The 22,314-nt window shown below is 49.0% G+C and overlaps 1 protein-coding gene across 1 annotated transcript in view; it reads right to left on the reverse strand.

The window, feature by feature from the left end:
• MARK4 (MAP/microtubule affinity-regulating kinase 4) overlaps positions 1-22,314 on the reverse strand; it is a 36,340-nt gene that overhangs the window by 11,136 nt on the left and 2,890 nt on the right. Inside the window, exons 2-13 of the mRNA XM_008591478.1 lie at positions 21,527-21,580; positions 21,325-21,373; positions 20,534-20,599; positions 20,384-20,454; positions 18,867-18,923; positions 15,632-15,868; positions 9,701-9,820; positions 9,090-9,189; positions 7,535-7,644; positions 7,270-7,429; positions 4,132-4,349; positions 1,500-1,603 (exon numbers count right to left, since the gene is read on the reverse strand). Of these exons, the coding sequence (XP_008589700.1) occupies positions 1,500-1,603; positions 4,132-4,349; positions 7,270-7,429; positions 7,535-7,644; positions 9,090-9,189; positions 9,701-9,820; positions 15,632-15,868; positions 18,867-18,923; positions 20,384-20,454; positions 20,534-20,599; positions 21,325-21,352 (1,271 nt within the window). The 5' untranslated portion in view covers positions 21,353-21,373; positions 21,527-21,580. The remainder of the gene's footprint in view (positions 1-1,499; positions 1,604-4,131; positions 4,350-7,269; positions 7,430-7,534; positions 7,645-9,089; positions 9,190-9,700; positions 9,821-15,631; positions 15,869-18,866; positions 18,924-20,383; positions 20,455-20,533; positions 20,600-21,324; positions 21,374-21,526; positions 21,581-22,314) is intronic.

The following is a 22,314-nucleotide window of genomic DNA, read 5'->3' on the forward strand; positions in this document are numbered from 1 at the left end:
AGGTGCGGGCGCAACACCGAGGGTTGCGATCCCGTTGCCGGTCCCGGTCCGGTACGGGCGCGACACTGAGGGTTGCGATCTGTTGCCGGACACGAAAAAAGACAAAAAAAAAAAAGAGTGCTGCTTGCCTCCTATTTTCTTTGCCCATTTCTTGATGGTTGGGAAATGGTGGCAACTGGTGCAGTGGCCTCAGACCCAGAGGTAGAGCCTCATGTTGAGACAGGACCCAGGTAGAATCAATCTGGGTTGTTGGAGGACTCTGTCAGCCTACCTCTGATCAGTTAAGTCACAGAGGACTAACCCTCCATCTTATTTTAGCGACTGTACCTTGGGATCCCTCTGTTACAGCAACTGAGTCTATAATCTAACTGATTCACTGTCTCTTGACCAGACCTGGAAGGCCATGTACCATAGTGGTTACAAATGTAGCTTATGGAGTCAGTCTGGAATCTTTGCTCCTTGATCCTTGACTTACCAGCTGCGTGGCCTTGGACAAATTACTTCACCTCTCCGTGACTCACTTCCTCAGCTGTAAAGTGGAGATACTAGGATCTACCTCACGGAGTTGTTAGGGGCAGGAAACCACCTAATATACATAGAGGTCTGGCACATGGTTGCTGCTTGATGACTGTTCACTATTATTGTTTTTATTTAGTAACTACCAAAAAAGCTTTCACTCATCAAATGCCTACTGCATATCAGACCCTGTGCTAGGTATAAGATACATCTCCCCTCTATTGGATCCCTCTAATGGGGCCTGGAGGCAGACAGCATCAACCCCATTTTACAGAGGAAGAAACAGAGGCACAGAGATGAGCCCAAGCTAATCTTGCTAGCAGAGTGCAGAGCCAAGACTCCACCTCAGACTGAGTAGTCACAGAAACATGACTGTCAACCACTCTGTTACTCTGCCCATGCCAAACACTAACACCTGCATCCATTTATAAGGTGCATCCCTGAGCATGCCTCAGTGTCGGCCACTAACATGCCCTACAGTCCTGGTGGGCGGGAGTGTCCTTATCCTGCAGCTGGCCCTGCTTCTGGACTTAAACTGTAATGTGAACCAATTCATTCCCTTGTTATGACCCAGCCAGTGTGAATTGGTTTCCCTCACTTGTCAGGTAAAAGAAACTTAAACTTGGGCAAACAAGTTTGAAAACCAGCAACCAGATGATGTTGAAGCTGCAACATTCTGGGGCTTCTCTCAAGTTCTAAAAATGGATCATTCAAAAAATCAACTCAGGTTCCCAAGGCTCTCGTAGGTGGAGAACAGGGCAGACAGCTTTCCTGGTGCTGCTGACTAATTAATTAAGTGGAGCGGGTTTTCATGGGGATCCGGGAGCAGGGGTTAGATGGGTAGATTCTACCATGGGAAGGACAGACACATCCACTCTCCAGTCCCCATGGCACCCTCCCTGAACACCCATCACCTTAGATCAATGGGGGGGTCCTGCTCACCTCCCCCCTCCCTCCACCACCCTGTTGCTGCCCTCTCATACCTGTTTTCTTTGCCATTTGGCAACAGGGACGGGCGCTCAGCCCCTGGGCGTTCTGTGCAAACATAGGTGTTTCTGCGGGTCATCACACTGGGAGGGAGGTTGTTCTGTGGGAGACATGGCCAGGAAGAGAGTGAGGAGGTGAAGAGGTGCCCTTAACTCTTCCCTCTCACCCTCTCTTCCCCCGCTCATGATGACTGAGTCAGGGCCTGTGGGGGAACCAAGAGTGAGTAGGAGATGGTTTACAGGCCCCAAAGACATGGAAGTTCATGGGCGATACCAGCCACCTAGGCTGTGTCAGGGAGACCATTGGAGCTTAGAGGAGAGGGGGAAACTGAGGGAGAGAGGGAACGTTTCCAGAGGGCATCTGTGTCTACCTCACCTCTTCCAGCAATACCTGCCCTCGCAGGGTACAGCCCAGCCACACCAAACTTTTTGTTCACATGCTTATTCACGCCACACATGGTCTCCCCTCCTAGCCTTGGCACAACCTGTCTCACCTATTAGAACATTCCTCCTACCTTTTCCCCTGACTCACTCCTACATACCTCTCAGGTGTCATTTCACAATATATCCCAACTCCCAGGCTGAGTCAGATACCTCCTTGGGCTCCCACAGGCCCCTGGGCTCCCACTGCAGCCTCCATCACACTGTGCTGTCAATGTCTGTTCACATATATGTCCCCACCCTGCTCCTCCCACTCTGGACAGGGAGCTCTGTGAAGACAGAGGGCACTGGGATTACGCTGCTGCATGAAATGTGTGGAGAAGAGATCCCCCCTTTTCTATTCTCTGGAAGTTTGTCTAAAATTGGCACTATTTCTTCTTTGAATGTCTGGAAGAATTCCACCAGTGGGAGCCATCTGGGCCTGGAAATCTCTTTATGGCAAAGGTTTTAAATTATGGATTCAATTTCTTTAATAAAAAAATATAAGGTCTTCTATTTCTTTTCATGTCAGTTTTGGTAAATCGTATTTAAAGGAACGTGACCATTTCATCTAAGTTGTCAAATCTATTGGCATAAGGTCGTTCCTCACATATCACCAGGTTTTCAGGTTAGAACAGAGTCCTCCTGCTCATTTTGGACACTTGTAATTTGTGTTCATCGTTCTTGGTCTTGCCTGGGTTCTACTGATTTTCTTAATCTTTTCAAAGAATCAACTTTTGGCTTTGCTGAGTTTTTGTTTTTTTTGTTTTTTTTTTAAAAGATGACCGGTAAGGGGATCTTAACCCTCGACTTGGTGTGGTCAGCACCACGCTCAGCCAGTGAGCGAACCGGCCATCCCGATATGGGATCCGAACCCGTGGCCTTGGTGTTATCAGCACCACACTCTCCCGAGTGAGCCACGGGCCGGCCCTTTTCTGAGTTTTTGATCTAGTGCAATTCTGTTTTCTCCTTCACTGATTTCTTCTCTTTAATACTTCCTACCTTCTACTTTCTTTGGAGCTAATTTGCTGTTCCTTTTCTAGCTTCTTAAGGTGTGGGTTTAGTTTAACAATAACCACAGCTCTCATTCACTGAGTGCTAACTATGCCAGACACTGTGTGAAGTGCTTTATGTATAAGATCTTACGAGATACTCATAACAACACAGGTTTTTTAATGAGCCCATTTTCCAGAGTGGAACACTGAAGCTCAGAGAGATGAAGTCACTTGCCCAAGGTCACACAGCTCATCAATGCAATTCAAACTCTACTCTGTGCAGCTTCAGGGTCCCAACCCCTTTCCTAACCTGCCTCCACTCTTGTATTCCTATGTCAAGGATATTTTGGTTTCCTCAACCATTTTATACCATTTGGTTTCCTGAGCCTGTACTATGCCATGCAGATACAGGAAAGCCAAAGACTACATTTCCCAGACTCCTCTGCAGCTCAGATTCTGGATATGAATTGGGTTCTGCCAATCTTTGTACTCATGAGGATTCAGACAGTAGAAATGGGGTGGCAGGTACTTTCCTGCCCCCTTTGGCTTCTGCTCACACAGGCAAGGTCATGAGATGAGGGTCTTAGCTTCAGCAGGGCTCTAGGGCCTGTTCTCCAGCACTCAGGGCATTGAGAGGTTCTTCTGGTGGAGGATGAGGTTTCTGAGTCTTGGATTACAGCCATGACTATATGTTCTTGAATTCCCCAGTGCTGGGCAGCCTCAGAGGTAGCAGCTCCCTTGGTGAGTCAGTTCTGCTGTTGAGTGTCACTCCTGTAGGTCTAGCCCATTGTCTGCTCCTCCAGACTTTTCCATGTTGTGTTTTTTTTTTTTTTTTTTGGTGGCTGGCTGGTACAGGGATCCGAACCCTTGACCTTGGTGTTATCAGCACCATGCTCTGACCAAGTGAGCTAACCAACCAGCCTCTCCTACACTTTTGAAAGCACTTAATTCCCTGTATTAAATCCTTCCTGCCAAAAGCACTTACTGCACTTCTTTCTGTTTCTGACAGTAAATGCTAATTTGTACACTAGCATCAAGCACAATCTCAGGCAAACAGAGAACACTCAATAAATGTTCGTTGAATAAATGGATGAATGAATGGATATAATAAGGAGTTCCATGTGGCGGTCTGGGGAATGTGACTTAGGCGGCATCTGCAGGCTGGGCCACACATGGTTGCACCCCTGCCCGGGCCCCCATCCCCGGCCACTCACAGGGGTGCTCGTACTGTCCTTCCGCCGCTCTGGGATCTCTGCCTTGTTGGGGTTGTGGGCACTGCTGACCATGGGGCTGGATGGGGGCAGCCCTCGACTCCCGCTTCCTGCTGTGCTGCAGCTCGCCTTCCGGCCTGGCAGCCGCTCCTCCTTCAGCTCTGCCTCCCCCGTGCTGGTTGGGCTGCGCTTGGGGTGCAGGGGTGCAGGGGATGGGCCACCTGGCGAAGGGAGGGTATCAATTAAAGCTGGCATCACCTGGAAAACCCAGAACCAACACTGGGTGATGCCTGGAACTTCAGAATCCCTCACATGGGCTACAGTCTCTGTGTGAGCCATTCTGACAAGATCTGTCAAAGTTGTAAATGCACATACACTGACCCAGAAACTCCAAACAAAATGATATAATGTACATATGTGCTATTCATTGAATCACTATTTCTTTTTAGTAAGGTCAAAAGATCGGGAACAGCCTACATGTCCCTTATTAGGAGAACAGCTAATACAATGCAATACTACACAGCTATAAAAAAGAATGTGGAAGTGCTTTATGTACCAATATGAAAGAACTTCAAGATAGGCTGTAAAGTAGAAAAGACAAGGCAAGGAATAGAGTGCCATATCACTTGTATAAAAAAGGGGAAAAGTATATATCTTTGTATATTTATCTATATCTATTTGCTTAAATGAGGGTACTTTTAAAAAGTCACAGAAAAATAGAATTAAAAGATAATATGAGTCTATCCTTTCATGAACTTTTTGAAGACTCCTTGTATATAAATATCTCCAAAAGGCTATAACTTGCATTAAAAGGGGAGAATATATTTACTATTATTATATGTCTTTATTTCCTTCCTTCCTCTCTCTCTCTCTATCCCTCCATTTCTCCCTACTCCCCTTCCCGTATCTATCTCTTTATATGTTTGTATATGAATAAAATTTCTCCAAGTGAATCATATAAAACTGGTAATAGTGGCTGCCTCAAAGAAGAGTAACTGGGGGCCTGGGGGATATGTGTTGGACAAAGATTTTTTTTTTTTTTTAAAGATGACCGGTAAGGGGTATCTTAACCCTTGACTTGGTGTTGTCAGCACCACGCTCACCTAGTGAGCTAACCGGCCATCCCTATATGGGATCCGCACGGCCTTGGTGTTATCAGCACCGCACTCTCCCAAGTGAGCCATGGGCCGGCCCCATACTATCAAATTTTGAAGGCTGTGATTGTATTAACAATTTCAAAAATGAAACAAAATAAATCTGGACCCTTAGAATATCTTAGGAATCTATGGTTTAGTATCGGGGGTAAAAAATGTTCTAGATTCAGATAGTCAGAACTTCTGCATGTTAAATCCTCAGGAACCTTAATGCTCAAAAGTCCCAGAACCACAACAAGCTGAGAGCTTTACAACGACAACCACAGACACTGGGCACCCATCAACAATCCTTCACTCACTTCAAGAATCCCTGGAATCCAAGAGGTCTCTATGTGGGGATTTTTGAAGGCTACCATATTCTAACTGTATGATATTGGAGTCATAAGCTCCTTAGGGACTTTCTAGGCCACTCTTGTTATTCTACACACGGGGAAAATGAGACCCAGGGGACGGGAATGGTCTGACCATCCAGTAACAGTGCAGCTAGAGCAGAACCCAGCACTCCCTGCCGAGGGCTCACGCTGAACTTCCCTGGCACCCCTCTCCCCACCCTAGTGCCTGTCCCAGAGTAATGAACTTCACCCCGGCAAACAAGAAGGGCTGTGAAAATAACAGAAAGTTGGGAAACACTTTGGAAGTTCCTCAAACTGTTAAATGTAGAGTTACCAGATGACCCAGCAATTTCACTCCTAGGTATGTGTCCAAGAGAAATGATGGCAAAACCCATGCACACAAAAACAGGTGCATGAACGTTCATAGCAGCAGCAATCACAGTAGTCAAAAAGTGGAAATGATCTACATGTTCATTAATAGATGGATGGATAAAAGGTGGCGGGCTGGCCGGTTAGCTGAGCTGAGCTGGTTAGAGTGCAGCCTTGTAACAACCAAGGTCCGGTCCAGATCCCCGTACCAGACAGCCACAGCGGGAAAAAAAGGTGGTATGTCTGTGCAATTAAATATTATTTGGCAATAAAAAGGAATGAAGCACTGATACATGCTACAATGTGGCTAAACATTGAAAATATTATGCTAAATGGAAGAGTCCAGTCACAGAAGGTCACATTTTGTATAATTCCATCTCTCTCAAATGTCCAGAATAGGAAATCTGTAGAGAGTAGGGTGGTAACTGCCAGGGGATGGAGGTGGGTAGGGGATTCGAAGTTGATGACTAAGGGCTGTGGAGTTTCCTTTTGGGGTAATGAAAATGTTCTAAAATTGATTGTGGTGATGTATGTACCACTCTGTAAATATCTTAAAACCACCGAACCATACACGTTAAATGGATGAATTGTATGGTACATAAATTTTATCTCAATAAAGCTGTTAAAAAAATCAGCGGAGAGGATTAACATTTGACAAGGAGGTGGGTAATGTCTTGGAAGTTTCTGTGCCTAATTTGTGGTGGCGGTGGAATCTATTTGTTTTCTGCAGTGGATGCCTGTCTGCCCAGCCCCATTCCACTAGGAAGAGCCTCCCCTCAATTCATTGTGGAGGACAGGCCCTCAGCAGCCACTTTGTACAATGTGTCTTCCTGTACCCCAGTTACAGTGGATTTACCCAACTGGAGTCTGATATCAGCACTCCATCCCTGTGAGTGGTCCAAAGAGACTTCAGCTACCATTTGGGCTGGTCTCCAAAACTGAGATGTGAGAAATTTGGGAGCTGAGAGATCAGGCAAAAAGATAAGATGAGATAAGTAAGAGACAAAGGAAAAACCAGACAAGCAGAGAGAAAGCAAGACACAGACAGCGTTTGCTCTGGGTGTGGCTGCTTTTCCAGTTTTAATCCCATCCTGAGCCTTGCCACGCATTCCTGCCTCCAAGTTAAGACAGTCCATGCAATGCCCCTGTGTCTCTACAAGACAGTCCTATCGCTGCATTTAGCTCCAGCATGTTTCTGTTGCTTGCCAATCAGAGAACCCTGGCTTAACACAGGTCTGAGCCTCGGGGTGGGGGATGGCATTTGAGGCTGTGTGGCTGATACTCACAGAAGTCGCTATGTCTGCGCTGGCGGTGGTAAGTAGAGGAGGAACTCCGTTGCCCTTTGCTGTGGCTGGTGGCTTTGCTGGAGCTGGTTCCATTGGTGGTATCGCTGGGCGCCCGCACCCGTGCCAGGGCCAGCCCTGGGGCAACCCGGTCCCCACCCTCCTGCAAGAGGATGACAGATGTGTCTCAGACCCCTGTCCACTTTGCCCCCTAAATCCCTCCATCCCATGCACTGCACATTCCCAAGGGCCCCTGGCACCCTCTGACCTCAGTCTTCCTGCCCAGCAGGAGGTAGGTGGCGGTCACTTCATTGTACTTCTGGCTGCTCAAGGCCTCTTTGATTTCTTCCCGTGTGTAGCCCATACCCACCATCACCTCTGAAAGAGAGGAATGGAGAGAAGGTTCAGTCTCCCCAACTCTTGCCTTCCACCTGTTTCTCCATCATTCAGCAATGTCTGCTCTTTGGCCTGTCCAATATCCATTCTTCCTTCTGCCAGTAGCACCCTGATTTTCCTTGGAAGAACATTCCTTCCCACCTCAGATCATCTGGCTGACTCCTGCCTGCTCCAAACCCCACAGGCAGGCATATTACCCAAGTCTGGCCAGAGTGCTCCATCCCCAAAGCCACACTGATTGGTTCAGAGCAGGCATGGGTCCCAGGTCTGGCCAATCAGAGCATTCCTTCCCTAAAACTACATTGATTGGTTTAGGGTGGTCATATGACACAATTCTAGCCAATCAGAGTGTCCCACCCCTAAGGCCATGGTGACTGATTCAGGGATAGCCAACAGGCACCAGCCTGGTGCTTCTATTGGAACATTAGGAAAGTGGCTTCTTTTCCTTACAGAGTGTGCAGGCTACTAGAATATGCTGTTGCCAGCTTGCGGCCTGTGGTGAGAGCTGCCTAGGAAAGAAGCTACCATGGAGAAGATTCCAACAACTGTCTCTGAGTACCTGATCCAGCTCTGCCTGCAGGCTGAAATACCCTGGCCTTTTTAGTTATGTGAATGAATAAATTATTACTATTAGGTTAAACTATATGAAATTGCCAGTATGGACAATTTTTGACCTATAAAATAACAATTTCATATGGTTCAACTTACTATTTTTTGATTCGACCTATTATTATTATTATTATTATTATTTTCTGCTTTAAGCCAGATTGACTTCAGTTTTCTGTTACCTGCAACCATGAAAGTCCTGACTGAAGCAGCCAGGCTCTGACGGTGGCCTCAGTTTCCTCAGCTGTAGACTAGAGGGTTACTGGATGGTTTCTAAGGAGCTCTGCCAGAGCTAATGCTTTAGGATTTATGAGTTCTAGGGTTCCGGGTCAGAGGGATCAGGACAAAAGAGGTGATGGATGATGCATGTGCCAAGGTGGGGGTTTCTCGAACATGCAGATCTCCAATGACTTGTGCTCAAACACTTCTAGAAGTGATCTGTGATTTCTTTTTGTGTCTTAATAGTCAAAGCTAACATGCATCAGCACTTACTACACCCCAGGTACTAATTTAAGTGTTTTATGTGGATTGACTCATTTAATATTCCTAATATTCCTAATAACTCTGTGGTATGTTCCATAATTGTTCCCATTTTACAGAGCAGAAAATAGAACCACAGAGAGGGAAGCCACTTGCTCAGGGACACACAGCTGTAAAGTGGCAGAGCAGGGACTGAGGCCAGGTGCCTCACCACTCTCCCTAATTGCCTTGCAAGTTTCTCTGCTGCACTAACCAAAGGGACAGGTGCTGGGAGGCTCCACCCCTGGCTCTGTGGCCTGTGGCTCTGAGCCTCTGGGGAACCTGCTCTCCCTGACCCTCACCGATTCGCTTGGTGTCCCCGAAGTCCTCCTCAGGCTCTGTGTATGGCTTCAACTCCTCACCCTCATAGCCAATGTTGATCCATTTGTCTTTCATGATTTGCTGCAGGGATTGGGAGCACAGAAGGGAGAAGACAGGCGTCAGAAGGAATCAGGAATAACATAGCTCTCCACCTCCTGGGAGGGCCCCCAATTGGGGCTATGTGCCCTGCCCCACGCCTCCAATGCCTAACACCCTGGAATCAAGGGCTTCCTGAGAGCTAGCGCCTCCTCATCCCACTCCCTCCCCACATATCCCAGCCAGAGCCTCCTGATGCCACCCTCCCTCCTCCACATCATCTGGGTCCCTGGCACCTTGTAATCATCCTAGGAGCTCATTAGCTAATTACTGGCAAGGCGGGGAGTGGGTGAAGCTGCTGGAGGATGGCGGCAGGACGGGCCTGGGAGCCTATTCCTGGGCTGCCCATCTGCCCCCAACTGCCAGCAATGGATCTTAGGCAGGTGGCACAGGAGAGGAAAGTGAAGGGCAGGAGGACTGTCAGGGGCAGGTAGGCAGGGTTTGGGGAGTCAGGAGATGAGAGGGGGACTTGGGGGGACTTGGGCTGGGGCCTCACCTCAAGAGTACAGCGTTTAGCTGGGTTCAGCACCAAAAATCTCCGCAGGATGCTCTCACAGTCTGTTGACATGTAGAAAGGGACCCGGTACTTCCCTCTGAGGACACGCTCCCGCAGCTCCTGGGGAGATGGGGTTAGTTGGGGAGGTTACCCCGCCTCCTCTCCTACTACACATGCCCACATCCCTTACACCTTTGTCCCAACCCCTCCCACAGAAGCAACAGAAGCTCCAAGTCCCAGCCCTGATGAGGTGGGCACAACCCCACTCCTATCTCCCAACCTCAGTTCCGCATCTGTAAAATGGGAACATTGTATTAGATGAAGCAATTAAAAAAAATTTTTTTTAAGGTGACATAACTTTTCATTCAGAGGAAATCTCAGAGAGAGAGCAAATTCCATAGGCCAGAGAAGAAAGGAGGTAGGAAAGCAAGTTGGGCTCTGGGGCCTCAGTCTCCTTATCTGTAAACAGAGAACACAGCTTCCGTTTCACAGGCTTGCTGTTAGGGTATATGCGTTAATATCCATAAAATGTTAGCACATGGCTGGCCCAGAGCAAGTGCTATTTAAATATTAGGCTTATAAAAGGGGAGGAAGAATCCTGCCTACCCTCATCCTGTTCTCCCACCTCTCATACCATCTACCACCTGCCCCTCCCCGCCCCCCGACAGTCAGCCAAGCCTGTTTTCCAAAGAGCTATGATTCTCCAAGGGCATTCATGGATTTATAACCTGGCCTTTTTTTTTTTTAAGGGCCTTTCATGAGGGGCCCTACTTAGGCTGTGGAAAATAGAATAAATTCCGGGTTCCACGGACTGGCAGACCAGGAGGAACCCCTTCCAACTGAATAAAGAACTGAGGGAGAGAGAAACTGGGTGGGGATGTGGGGTGGATGAACAGGAGTCCCTGGGGGTGGAGCCCTCTGCCTCCTTCCAGGGCATTCTCCTAAAGGGGCTGGAAGAGGCATGTGCCGAGGGGCCTCCTGGGTCTTCAGATCATTATGGCCAAGGGTTGTGAATATTTAATAAGTATGGCTTTTAGAGCACTTACTGCATCCTGGTTAGTGTTTTTAGTGCTTCATGCACTTTACATCTGTTTTCACAATGCTATGAAATGTGGTTACGATGCCCACTTCTAAGATAAGGAACTGAGGCCTAGAGAGGTTAGGTCACTTGCCCTGGGGTTGTGCAGTCAGGAAGTGGTGGGACCTGGGTTCAAGCCCAGGCAGTCAGGCACTGGAGCTTGTGCTATACAATCACTGCACCACACTGCCTCTGTCAACTGATGGTGAGAAGTAGCCTGTGGGCCACTACTACCACCACTAGAATGGCTCCCAAGTGTGATGCCACGGCCAGATGCCAACCCCAGTGAAGGGCTTTACATTCCCAGTCGGGCTGCAAGTGGATACTCAATGTCCCTACCTTACAGGTGGGGAGACTGAGGTTCACAAGGAGATTTGTCCAAGGTCACTCAGAAATGAAATGACCGTTCCCTCCCCTCCCTTCCCCTTTCCTCTTCTCTCTCTCCTTCCACCACCTTACAGTGTGAGACCCCCTAGGTCACAGTCACCATCACCAGATGGACTTTGGACTTTACAGACTCAGAAACTAACTTCGTGGAAGTTGGAACTTAAGAGTTGTGAACCAGAGCATTTGATGGAAGAAATTTCTAATCAGCAAAGCATTAAGGAAGCTGCATGGCTACCTGCAGCAGCCTACGCTGAGTTATGGTGGCAAAAAAGTGTGACATAAAGCCGGAATTTAAAAGGGAAGCAGAAGGGCTGGCCCATAGCTCACTCGGGAGAGTGTGGTGCTGATAACAACAAGGCCATGGGTTCGGATCCCATATAGCGATGGCCGGTTTGCTCACATGGGAGAGTGTGATGCTGACAACACCAAGTCAAGGGTTAAGATCCCCTTACTGGTCATCTTTTAAAAATATAATAAAAATAAATAAATAAAAGGTAAGCAGAGTGTAAAGATTTAGAAAATTTGCAGCCTGGCCATGTGGTAGAGAAGCAGAGAGCATTTTCAGAAGAAAAATTCGGGCTGGCCCGTGGCTCACTCGGGAGAGTGCGGTGCTGATAACACCAAGGCCCCAGGTTCGGATCCCATATAGGGATGGCCGGTTCGCTCACTGGCTGAGCGTGGTGCTGACAACACCAAGTCAAGGGTTAAGATCCCCTTACCGGTCATCTTTTTAAAAAAAAAAAAAGAAGAAGAAGAAAAATTCAATGGTACTAAGAAGATTAACACAAAAGTACGTGATTATCAAGACAAGGGGGAAAGGCCCTGAAGGCACTGCAGAAGCCTCTGGGGCCAACCCTTCCATTTCAGGCCCAAAGGCCTAGGGAGACAGAATGGTCCTGGGGAACAGGCCAGAGATACCCTCAAAAAGCTCACTGCTCAGGGCCACCTCAGGAAGCTGCTTCTAGCACCAGTACCACAGCTGCTCTGGCTGTTCCAGCCATGGCTAAATTGGCCCCGGGTGTAGCTAGATGTGCAGCTTTGGAAAATACAAGCTGGAAGCCTTGGCAGCATCCATGTGGTGTTAGGTCTGCAGACTCACAGAATGCCAGAGCTGGGAAGGCTTGGGAGCGTCCACCCAGATTTCAAAGGATGTATGGAAAAGTTTGGAGGCCCAGGAAGAGATCTGTCACAGGGGAGGAGTCACCACAGACAACCTTCACTAGAGCAATGCCAAGTGGAAACGTGGGGTTAGAGTTGCAGCAGAGAAATACCATCAGTGCAATGTCTAGTGGAACTGTGAAAGCAGGACCACCATGGAGACTCCAGACCTGTGGAGCTACCAACGTGCAACGCCAGCCTGTGAGAGCTAAAGCATCACCTGAGACCAGGAAAGCCACAGCAGTGGAGGTCCCAGAGGACTTGCGGACCCAACCCCCACACCAGCATGCAGAGGACACTGAACATAGAGTCAAGTTACAAGATTCACTGGCTTTGAGATTTACTGCCTGCCCTTCTGGGTTTCGGACTTGTTTGGGACCTGTTTCTCCTTTCTTTTGGTCTATTTCTCCCTTTTGGAACGGGAATATATGCCCTATGTTTGTCCCACCATTGTATCTTGGAAGTAGGTAACTTGTATTGACTTCACAGATGGGACTTTGAACTTTGGACTTTTGAGTTGAAACAAGTTAAGACTTTGGGGATAAAATGAATGTTTTGCATGTGGAAAAGACAAGAGTTTTGGGGGGCCAGAGGCAGAATATAACAGATTGAATTGTTCCCCCAAAACTCATTGAAGGTTGAATTGTGTCCCCCAAGTTTTATGTATTAGAAACTTAACCCCCACTGTGACTGTTAAGAGGGCGGGAAATCCTATTATGGTAATTGAAAGGTGGAGCCTTGAAGAGGTGATTGGACTGTACGACCGTGCCGTAGTGAATAGATTAAACATGGTGGTCAGGGGTGTGGTTCTGAGGGCTGTAAAAGTGGAGAGTCTCTGTCTCTGTCTCTCTCTCTCTCTCTCCTCTTTGCTTCCACCACCTTACAATGTGAGACTCCATCATCACTAAAGGGACTTTGGACTTCCCAGCCTCAGAAACTGTAAGCAATAAATGTCGTTTTTCTTTAAATATATAAATAAATAAATATAAAGAAAAATAAAGGAAATGACAGAGCTGAACCTGCCCCCTGCTGTGTGCCTTCTTTGCCCAGCAAGACCCGGGGTCCCTGGTGGGGAAAACTAGGATGGCAGGAGGTGATAAGGGCCTGAGGCCGGTGAGACACTGGCCTGGCCCTTTGAAAAACTCTCTTATTCAGGGCCGGCCCGTGGCTCACTCGGGAGAGTGCGGTGTTGATAACACCAAGGCCACGGGGTCGGATCCCATATAGGGATGGCCGGTTAGCTCACTGGGTGAGCGTGGTGCTGACAACACCAAGTCAAGGGTTAAGATCCCCTTACCAGTCATCTTTTAAAAAAAAAATAAAAACTCTCTTATGGGCCGGCCCGTGGCTCACTCAGGAGAGTGCGGTGCTGATAATACCAAGGCCGCGGGTTCTTATAGGGATGGCTGGTTCGCTCACTGGCTGAGCGTGGTGCTGACAACACCAAGCCAAGGGTTAAGATCCCCTTACCGGTCATCTTAAAAAAAAAAAAAAGTCTCTTAGCTTCACACTTGGGGCTCAGGAAAATTATTCCACGATAGGACCCTCGTCCCAGGCTCCAGGTACTTCCAGAGTGCCAGGGGCTGTACTAAGTGAGCACCTTGCATCCTTGATCTCAGCAAGGCCTCAAATCACTGCTACAAGTTTGGTATCTTTATGATCCTCACTGAACACAGAGGGAGACTGAGGCTTAGAGGGGTCAGCTGCTCAGCCAAGGACATGGTGAAGGGGCTCCCTTCTCCTCATCACTTGGGTCTCTGCTCTTATGGCCTGTCCTCAGCAAGGACTTCCCTGACTTATCAATCTCAAATTGCTACATGCTCCTCACAGGGCGTACCAAGCAGGACAGAGCATCCCAGCTGTGGAATGCCCACCGAAAATTCACCACCTGAATCCAATCTCGAGGAAACACCAGGCAACCCAAATTGAGGAATGTTCTGCAAAATAACTGGCCTGAACTTGTCAACAATGTCAATGTCATGGAAAACAAAGAGAGGCCGAGAACTGTTCCAGACAAAGAGACAAAAAGAGACAGCTCAACTGAATGCAGCTCGGGAACTTGGGTGGATCCTGGGCTAGGGAGAAAAACAGCTCCAACGATGTTCCTGGGATGACTGATGAAGTATGGACTGTGGGGTAGGGGCCAAGATCCTATAAGTGCTGCATTTCCTGTGCAGGAAAATGCCCCTGGTCTCAGGATATAATTCACTGTAGCCTTTAAGGACAAAGGGACACAATGTCTGCAACTAACTGTCAAATGGTCCATCAATAACGATGACGACAGCAATAACATCATGTGCATATACAGACAGATACAGCCAATGTGGCCACATGCCAGCAATTGTGAATCTCTTGAAAGGTACCATGTGTTCTTTGTTCTATTCTTGCAACTTTTCTGTAGATTGGCAATGTTTCAAAATAAAAAGTTCTAAGGGGGAAAAAAATGCTAACTACAACTCATCCCACACTTCCCACCTCTTTCCAATATTCTCTCCCCGCCCCCTGCCCCCCCCCAGCACTGGCCAGCAACTGACATAATACACATTTTGCTTATTTATTTTGTTTTCTGCCTGACTCTGCTGTTGGAATGTTAGTCCATGAGGACAGGACAATAATTTTTTTTGGGGGGGTGGGTGGCTAGTACAGGAATAGAACCCTGGAGAAGATAGACATTTTTTTGTTTCAAATGTAGAATTCAATGGTTTTTAGTATATTCACCGTGTTGTGCAATCACCAACACAATCAATTTTACATTTTTCATCAAATCAAAAGAAACCCTGTGTCCCTCAGTTATCATCCCCAGCTCCCCCATCGCCCCAGCCTTAGGCAACCATGAATCTACTTTCTGTCTCAATGGATTTGCCTATTCCGGACATTTCATATAAATGGAGTCATACACTCTGTGGCCTTTTGTGACTGCCTTCTGTCATTTAGCACAATGTTTTCAAGGTTCACCCATGATATAGCATATATGAGGGCAGGAATTTTTGTCTGTCTTGTTCACACCGTATTTGCAAAGACTAAAACAAAGCCTGAGACACAGAGGTGAGCAATAAACATTTACTGAGTGGGTGAGTGAGCCAGGCTTTGAACCCAAACCTGTCAGCTGCGAAGCTCCTGCTGTGAGCCCCAGCACAGCATGGTTTATTTGCCTGGCTTCACGGCAGTGGGGACCTGCATCCTGCCTGCCCCCATCTTGTGAATGACCACAGGCCAGCCCCTCCGCTCTGGCCCTCTGCAGAGGAGGTGTGCGGGGGAAGGGTTTTGATCATGGAAAGCAATATCCCCGCACCAGCTCTGCCCAGCACCTTGAGGTTGTGCCCATCGAAGGGCAGGGAGCCGCTGACAAGGGTGTAGAGGATGACGCCGAGGCTCCAGATGTCCACCTCTGGCCCATCGTATTTCTTGCCCTGGAACAGCTCCGGGGCGGCATACGGGGGGCTCCCGCAGAACGTGTCCAGCTTCGAGCCCAGTGTGAACTCATTGCTGAAGCCAAAGTCAGCAATTTTGATGTTGGCCTCGGCATCCAGCAAGAGGTTCTCAGCCTGAGAAGAAAGAAAGAGAGGGCAGAGGGTGGGACTCATGGCCAAAACCTCACGTGAGCATGTGGAGTAGATAGGAGCTCTGGAGCTGGCCCACCTTGGGCAGTGACTTTACCTCTCTGGGCCTCAGTTTCCTTATCCACAGATTGGGGATAATCATAGTCCCTTCCTCAGGGGCAGCCTGAGAGTTAAATGACTTAATCCAGGGCCGGCCCATGGCTCACTCGGGAGAGTGTGGTGCTGATAACACCAAGGCCACGGGTTCAGATCCTATATAGGGATGGCCGGTTAGCTCACTGGCTGAGTGTGGTGCTGACAACACCAAGCCAAGGGTTGAGATCCCCTTACCTGTCATCTTTTAAAAAATAAATAAATAAATAAAAAATAAATGACTTAATCCACATAAAAGTTCTAGAACATTACTTCATACCCTGTGAGCACTACATAACATTAATATTATCCCATATGGTCTGATGAGCTGGGGGTCTTCAAGCAAACTCTTGCCTGCCTCTAAGCCTCAGTTTATGCATCAGAAAAAGATGAGGACTGACTGCTCAAGATCCATAAAAATGAAAGTCATTTAATCTAGTACTTGTTGCATACCTACTATGTGCCCAGCTTTGTGGACCATCATTTATAAGAGAGGCTGCATAACACGAGGTCAAGGGTACAGATTCTTGGAGAATCCCAGCTTCCCGTTCCAGCTCCAATGCTCACTTGCTATGTGACTTTGGGTAGGTTACCAGACCTCTTCGGGCCTCAGTTTCCCCATGTGTAAACTGAGGGTAATCACAGCATCTGCCTTATAGGTGGTCATGTGTCAAGTGCTTACAAAGGCACATGGAATACAGCACTCAATAAATGCCTCCTGGGCTGGCCTGTGGCTCACTTGGGAGAGTGTGGCGCTGATAACACCAAGGCCACGGGTTCAGATCCCTATATAGGGATGGCCAGTTAGCTCAATGGGTGAGTGTGGTGCTGACAACACCAAGTCAAGGGTTAAGATCCCCTTACCAGTCATCTTTAAATAAATAAATAAATAAATGCCTCCTATTTCTATAAAGTTCTGTCTATTTTTTGTGGCACATGGTCTTTGCAATTGCATTTCACAGGCGAGTAAACTGAGGCTTAGGGAGGCAACCCTGTCCACAGAAATAAAGGGCAGAGCTGGAATCCAAACAAGGCCGGTCATCTCCATGGCTTGAGCGTGGCGCCTCCAGCATCCTGCCTCTCCAGCCTTTTGACAACAAATAGATGCACAAATCCAGACTTAGGAATGTCACCCACATCTGACGCATCCCAACTGTGGTACTTCCCTAGGTCAGGCCACCAGCATCTCCAGCCTCCTCACGGGTCTCCCTATAGCTCCTGGTTCTTTCTGTACCACCCTTCCCCAGCTCTTGCCCCAACAAAGGGACAAAACCTACAAAGACACACTCCCAGCGCTCTTCCCCAAACCTGACTCTAACAGCATCTGTCTTGCTCAGGGGTTACAACCCAGCATTCGAGGCTCCACGATCCAGCTGCAACCTCCCATCTGGGTCTGTCCCCTCAGTTTTTCCCCGGGGTACACTAGTAGGACCCCAAAACTTGTTTTAACCACTGGCAGGACCCTCTGCCAGGGGGCGCGAGGCCTCCAGGTTAATCTGCACCATCTACTGCACCATCTACTGCACCGCTGCAGGGCAAAGGCAGAAGCCTCTAAGGCTCTTGCTGGAGGGTTGCGAGGGTTGTGTGTGGACTCACCAGGAAGGAAGCGCAGAGTGAGTGTGTAGAAAATTCTACAGCAATTTAACAGTAGAATTATTGTCTTTTGAATCTAATAATAATTTTTAAAATGTGGCTTGCACTTTGTACATCTTTTTTTCATTTCTATCTTTTTATTTTCTTGGCAGCTGGCCGGCACCGGGACCTGAACTCTTGACCTTGGTGTTATCACCACCTCACTCTACCGAGTGAGCTAACCGGCCAGGCCCGTCATTTCATTTTTACTGCAATTCATTTTTATTGTGTTTTACAAAAATACATGTCCACGACGGACAAGTTGTTTGTTTGTTTTTTAAGATGACCGGTAAGGGGATCTTAACCCTTGGCTTGGTGTTGTCAGCACCACGCTCTCCCAAGTGAGTGAACTGGCCATCCCTATATAGGGATCCGAACCCGTGGCCTTGCTGTTATCAGCACCGCACTCTCCCAAGTGAGCCACGGGCCGGCCAGGATAAGTTGTTTTTTTAAAAAAAAACCAACAAAACAAACCTAGTCCTTCACCACAGATAGTTTGAAAAGCACTTCCTTAAAGCACTTAGGCACATGGCCTTGTACATTTTAGGTGCTCACAAAATGACAGTCAAGACAACTTGATCCAAGCCAGACAAACGTTCATCTATTGGTCTTCGATGGGAAGTCCTGACACATGCAGCTCTCTCTGAGGAGGTATGGAACGGGGACCCCCGAGGACACAGAGCTACTCAAGGGGACAGCTGGGGGCTAGCCCTGCTGTGTCCCTCCCCTACCTAGTGCTAGCCAAGGTGGTTTCTTTCTCAAAGGTCCTTCTCAAGTTCTAAACTTCCTGTGATTCTAAGACCCTGCAGGCAATGTGACTCTGGGCATCTAAAATCTAAATTCTCAACTATTCCTGAATGTTCTAAAGTCTGAGAGATACCAAGCCATCAGGCTCTGAGGGTGTCCTTGTCTAATACCCGTGTAACTGTCCAGGGCTGTTCTAGGACACTTTGTTTCTTTCCCCTTTGTCCACTCCCCCTGTCCCTACCTCCCCCACCAGTGTCCCACCTGCTGGCCTTGCCTTTGCCACAAAACTTGGAAAGAGTAAAGGGGCTTTGGGTGCCAAGGGAGGAGCACCAGGAGAAGAGGGCTGGGGGAATTTGTTGAAGGATACAGGCGAATCGTGGAGAGGACCAGGGTTTGGGCTGGGGAGATATGGGGGGGCTTGTCTGTGGGCTGAGCTGGGGCCCCTGGGGTGACAGTGGTGTGGGAGGCTTACCTTTAGGTCCCTGTGTACAATGTTTTTCTGGTGACAATAGTGCACAGCCGATACAATCTGGAAGGAACAAGAGGGCAAGTTACTTGTGGCCCCAAAGCCTTCAGCCTCCCTCAGTGGCCCTGAGAAGCCACTCACAACCAAGCTGCTGGACCCCAGTCCTTCCCTGGGGCTTCACACACTGAATTGGACACAGTAAGAGACTCTCATGAGACCTGCACAGACACACACTTCCACGGGGACACCTGGACATCCTTACATCCAGACAGTGAGACATCCTCATGCTCAGGGACATCAGAACCAAGACATTGGGACTAGCCCCGTCCTGACTTTCACACCTGGAAACTCCCTTTAGAACATCACACACCTGCAGACAGACATGTGGCCCCAATTCATCAGGGCTTAAACCCCTCACACCCAGGACAGCCTTGTCAGGGCAGCTGGACAGTCCCAAACTGATACCCTCACACCCACACACCTGGGCACCCTCACACCTGCATGTCCCCTTACCCTCACACCTGGGCATCCTCACACCTGCATGTCCCCTTACCCACACACCTGGGCACCCTCACACCTGGGCGCCGTCACACCTGCATGTCCCCTTACCCTCACACCTGGGCGCCGTCACATCTGCATGTCCCCTTACCTTCACACCTGGGTTCCCTCACATCTGGGCACCCTCACACCTGCATGTCCCCTTACCCTCCCACCTGGGCGCCATCACACGTGCCCTCACAACCCCACACCTGGACACCCTCATACCTGCATGTTCTCTTACATACCTGGACACCATCACACCTGCATGCCCTCTTACCTACGTCCCTGGTTGCTCTCACACCTTCATGCTCTCCTTCATATCTGGGCACCCTCACTGCCACAGACCCGGACATCCACATATCTTCTTATTTACCCACCTGGGCATCCACACACCACACAGCCTCTTGCCCACCAACCTGCAGACCCACACCTGGGCCCCCTCCCACACTCTTACACACCTGGGCATCCTCGCTACCACAAACCTGGACACTCTCACACCTGTATGCCCTCTTACCCACAGACTTACATGCCCACACCTGGGCCCCTCACCCATGCACCCAGTGGCTGCCACACACTCTCCTACTCACACCCCTACACTCCTGGGCACCCACACACTACTTCCCACACTTCTTCTGATCCTCAGTCCTCCATACTCATGCCTCAGCACCCTTGTGCCACACCTGTGTGCCCTCTCATCTACACACCTACCCACTGGCCACACCATTGTGCCCACACATGCAACACCTGCACCCTGGGCACCTTCATGGCTGAACATCCTCTCACCGGCCCAGCTGGGCACCTGCACACCTACATCTACATCCTCACATATGAGCATCTGCATGTCCATGGACACCAGACTTTGCACCTTCACCCCCACCCAGACTTAAGCCCTGCCCCCAGGTCACTGGCCAGCCCAGACCCATGCCCAGCTCTCGGATGCTCTCTCCAGTAACCCAGGCACACCCCCCAGCCCCACCCCTGACCTGTCGGAACTTGGCTCGAGCTTCCTTCTCCTTCATGCGGCCGTGTGACACGAGGTAGTCAAACACTTCTCCTGTAGGGCAGAGGCCGAGTGGCGTCAGGGCAGGGGCGTGGAGGATGCAGGGGGCAGGGCAGGGAGGGTGGGGCCTCACCGGCACTTGCGTATTCCATCACCAGGTACAGTGTCTTCTCAGTCTCGATCACCTCGAAGAGCTTCACTGCAATGGCCAAGGTGGGGGGCAGGAAATTGGGGGGTGGGTGTTAGGCGGAAAGGGACACCCCCCACCCTCCACCTATACTCAGTAACTATGCGGGTGTGCTGACCATAACAGCCCCTACAAAGAACACTCAATGACTCCCTACTGATGGCAAGATTTTCTAAAATCCTCAGCCCCCCTTTACCACCTTTTCTACTTTCTCTCTCACAAGAATGTCAGCTCAATGAGGTCAGGAATTTGTGTCTGTTTTCTTCACTGCCGTATCCCTAGTGCATGGCATACAGCAGCCACTCAAAAAATATTTACCGAGTAAATGAACGAATGGATGAATGAACACTGCAGCCACAACCAGGCCAGGCTAAACCCTGCTTCTTTCAGCAAAGACGCCTCCCTCCCACCTCTGCCTAATGATGACAATGCTGCTGATGAAAACAATCAGACCAGCTCCCACAGCTTAGCCCTGAACTAAGTGTTCTGAATTCACGATCTTACCCAATCCTCACAATGACCTTGAAATAGGCCCTCTTATCACTCCCACTCCAGAAGAGAAATCAGAGTCTCAGAAAGGTTAAGTGACTCGCACAAGGTCACACAGCAGTGATGCCACTATGAGAAACCAGGTCTAACTGTGATAACCAGTGGTCCTCCCACCTTCCCCTGACTCTCTCCTTTCCCAAGGCCCGGTTGGTGGCCTGCCTCTGAGACCACTCCCTTCCCCTCCTCACCAATGTTGGGATGGTTTAGGCCCTTCATGATGCGGACTTCTCGGAACAGCTGAAGAAGGTCAGAAAGGAAGAGAGAGAAGAGTGAGGATGGGTGGTTTTGGGATTCCCCTTTGTTGCAAGGCCCATGCTGGAGGGGTTGGGCAGGTCGCCTGGCTGTGCCAGGAACCTCGCTTCCACCCTGCTCCCTCTCCCTGGGCCTCACCTTTTGCAGGCTGCTGGGATTCAGCTGGGTTTTGTCAATGATCTTGATGGCGACCTAAAGGTGGATAAAGGAAAGGGTAAAGGTCAATATACTACATAGTACCATTCGACCTGGGAGAGGTCCCCCAACTCAGATCACCCCAGGATGTCCTTCCTTTGTCCCCTACCTCAGAAGAGTCCTCAACCTGGGCCATTCCTAGTAGATGGGGAATCTGGGCCTCAGGGCCTTTCGACACGCTGTTCCCAACATTTCCAGTGCTACCCTTACGTCTTCAGGGAAATATCCCCCATTCCATGGTAGGGCCATCCCATGAGGCCACTCCAGGGATCTGTGTGAGCATGTGTGAGGTGACTACACCTTGAGGGAGCCCCTTTGTAAGGGCATCTTAGATCAATCTTCCATCACATCTGTTCTGAATGCATGAACTGTGGAATAATAAATAATAACTGTAGCTAACATTTACTGAGCACTCACCATATGTCAGGCCCTGGTCTATGTGCTTTGCAAATGAGAACTCTTAATCCTCACAACAACTCTCTAAGTGCTAGGATTATCCCCATTTTACAAATGGGGAAACTGAGGCACAGACTGTTCAATCACTCAGCCAAAGCTTCATGGCTAGTAAGTTGTGGGCCAGATTTGAATTTATGCAGTCTGATAGAGGCTACCTCTTAAACACTTAAAAATTAAAAGGGCTGGCCTCTTAGATCAGCTGGTTAGAGAGCTGTCTTTTAACACCAAGGTCAAGGGTTCAGATCCCCATAAGGCCAGCTGCCAAAAAAAAAAAA

This window comes from Galeopterus variegatus, unplaced genomic scaffold, assembly GCF_000696425.1.
Source record: "Galeopterus variegatus unplaced genomic scaffold, G_variegatus-3.0.2 Scaffold6956, whole genome shotgun sequence".
NCBI lineage: Eukaryota > Metazoa > Chordata > Mammalia > Dermoptera > Cynocephalidae > Galeopterus > Galeopterus variegatus.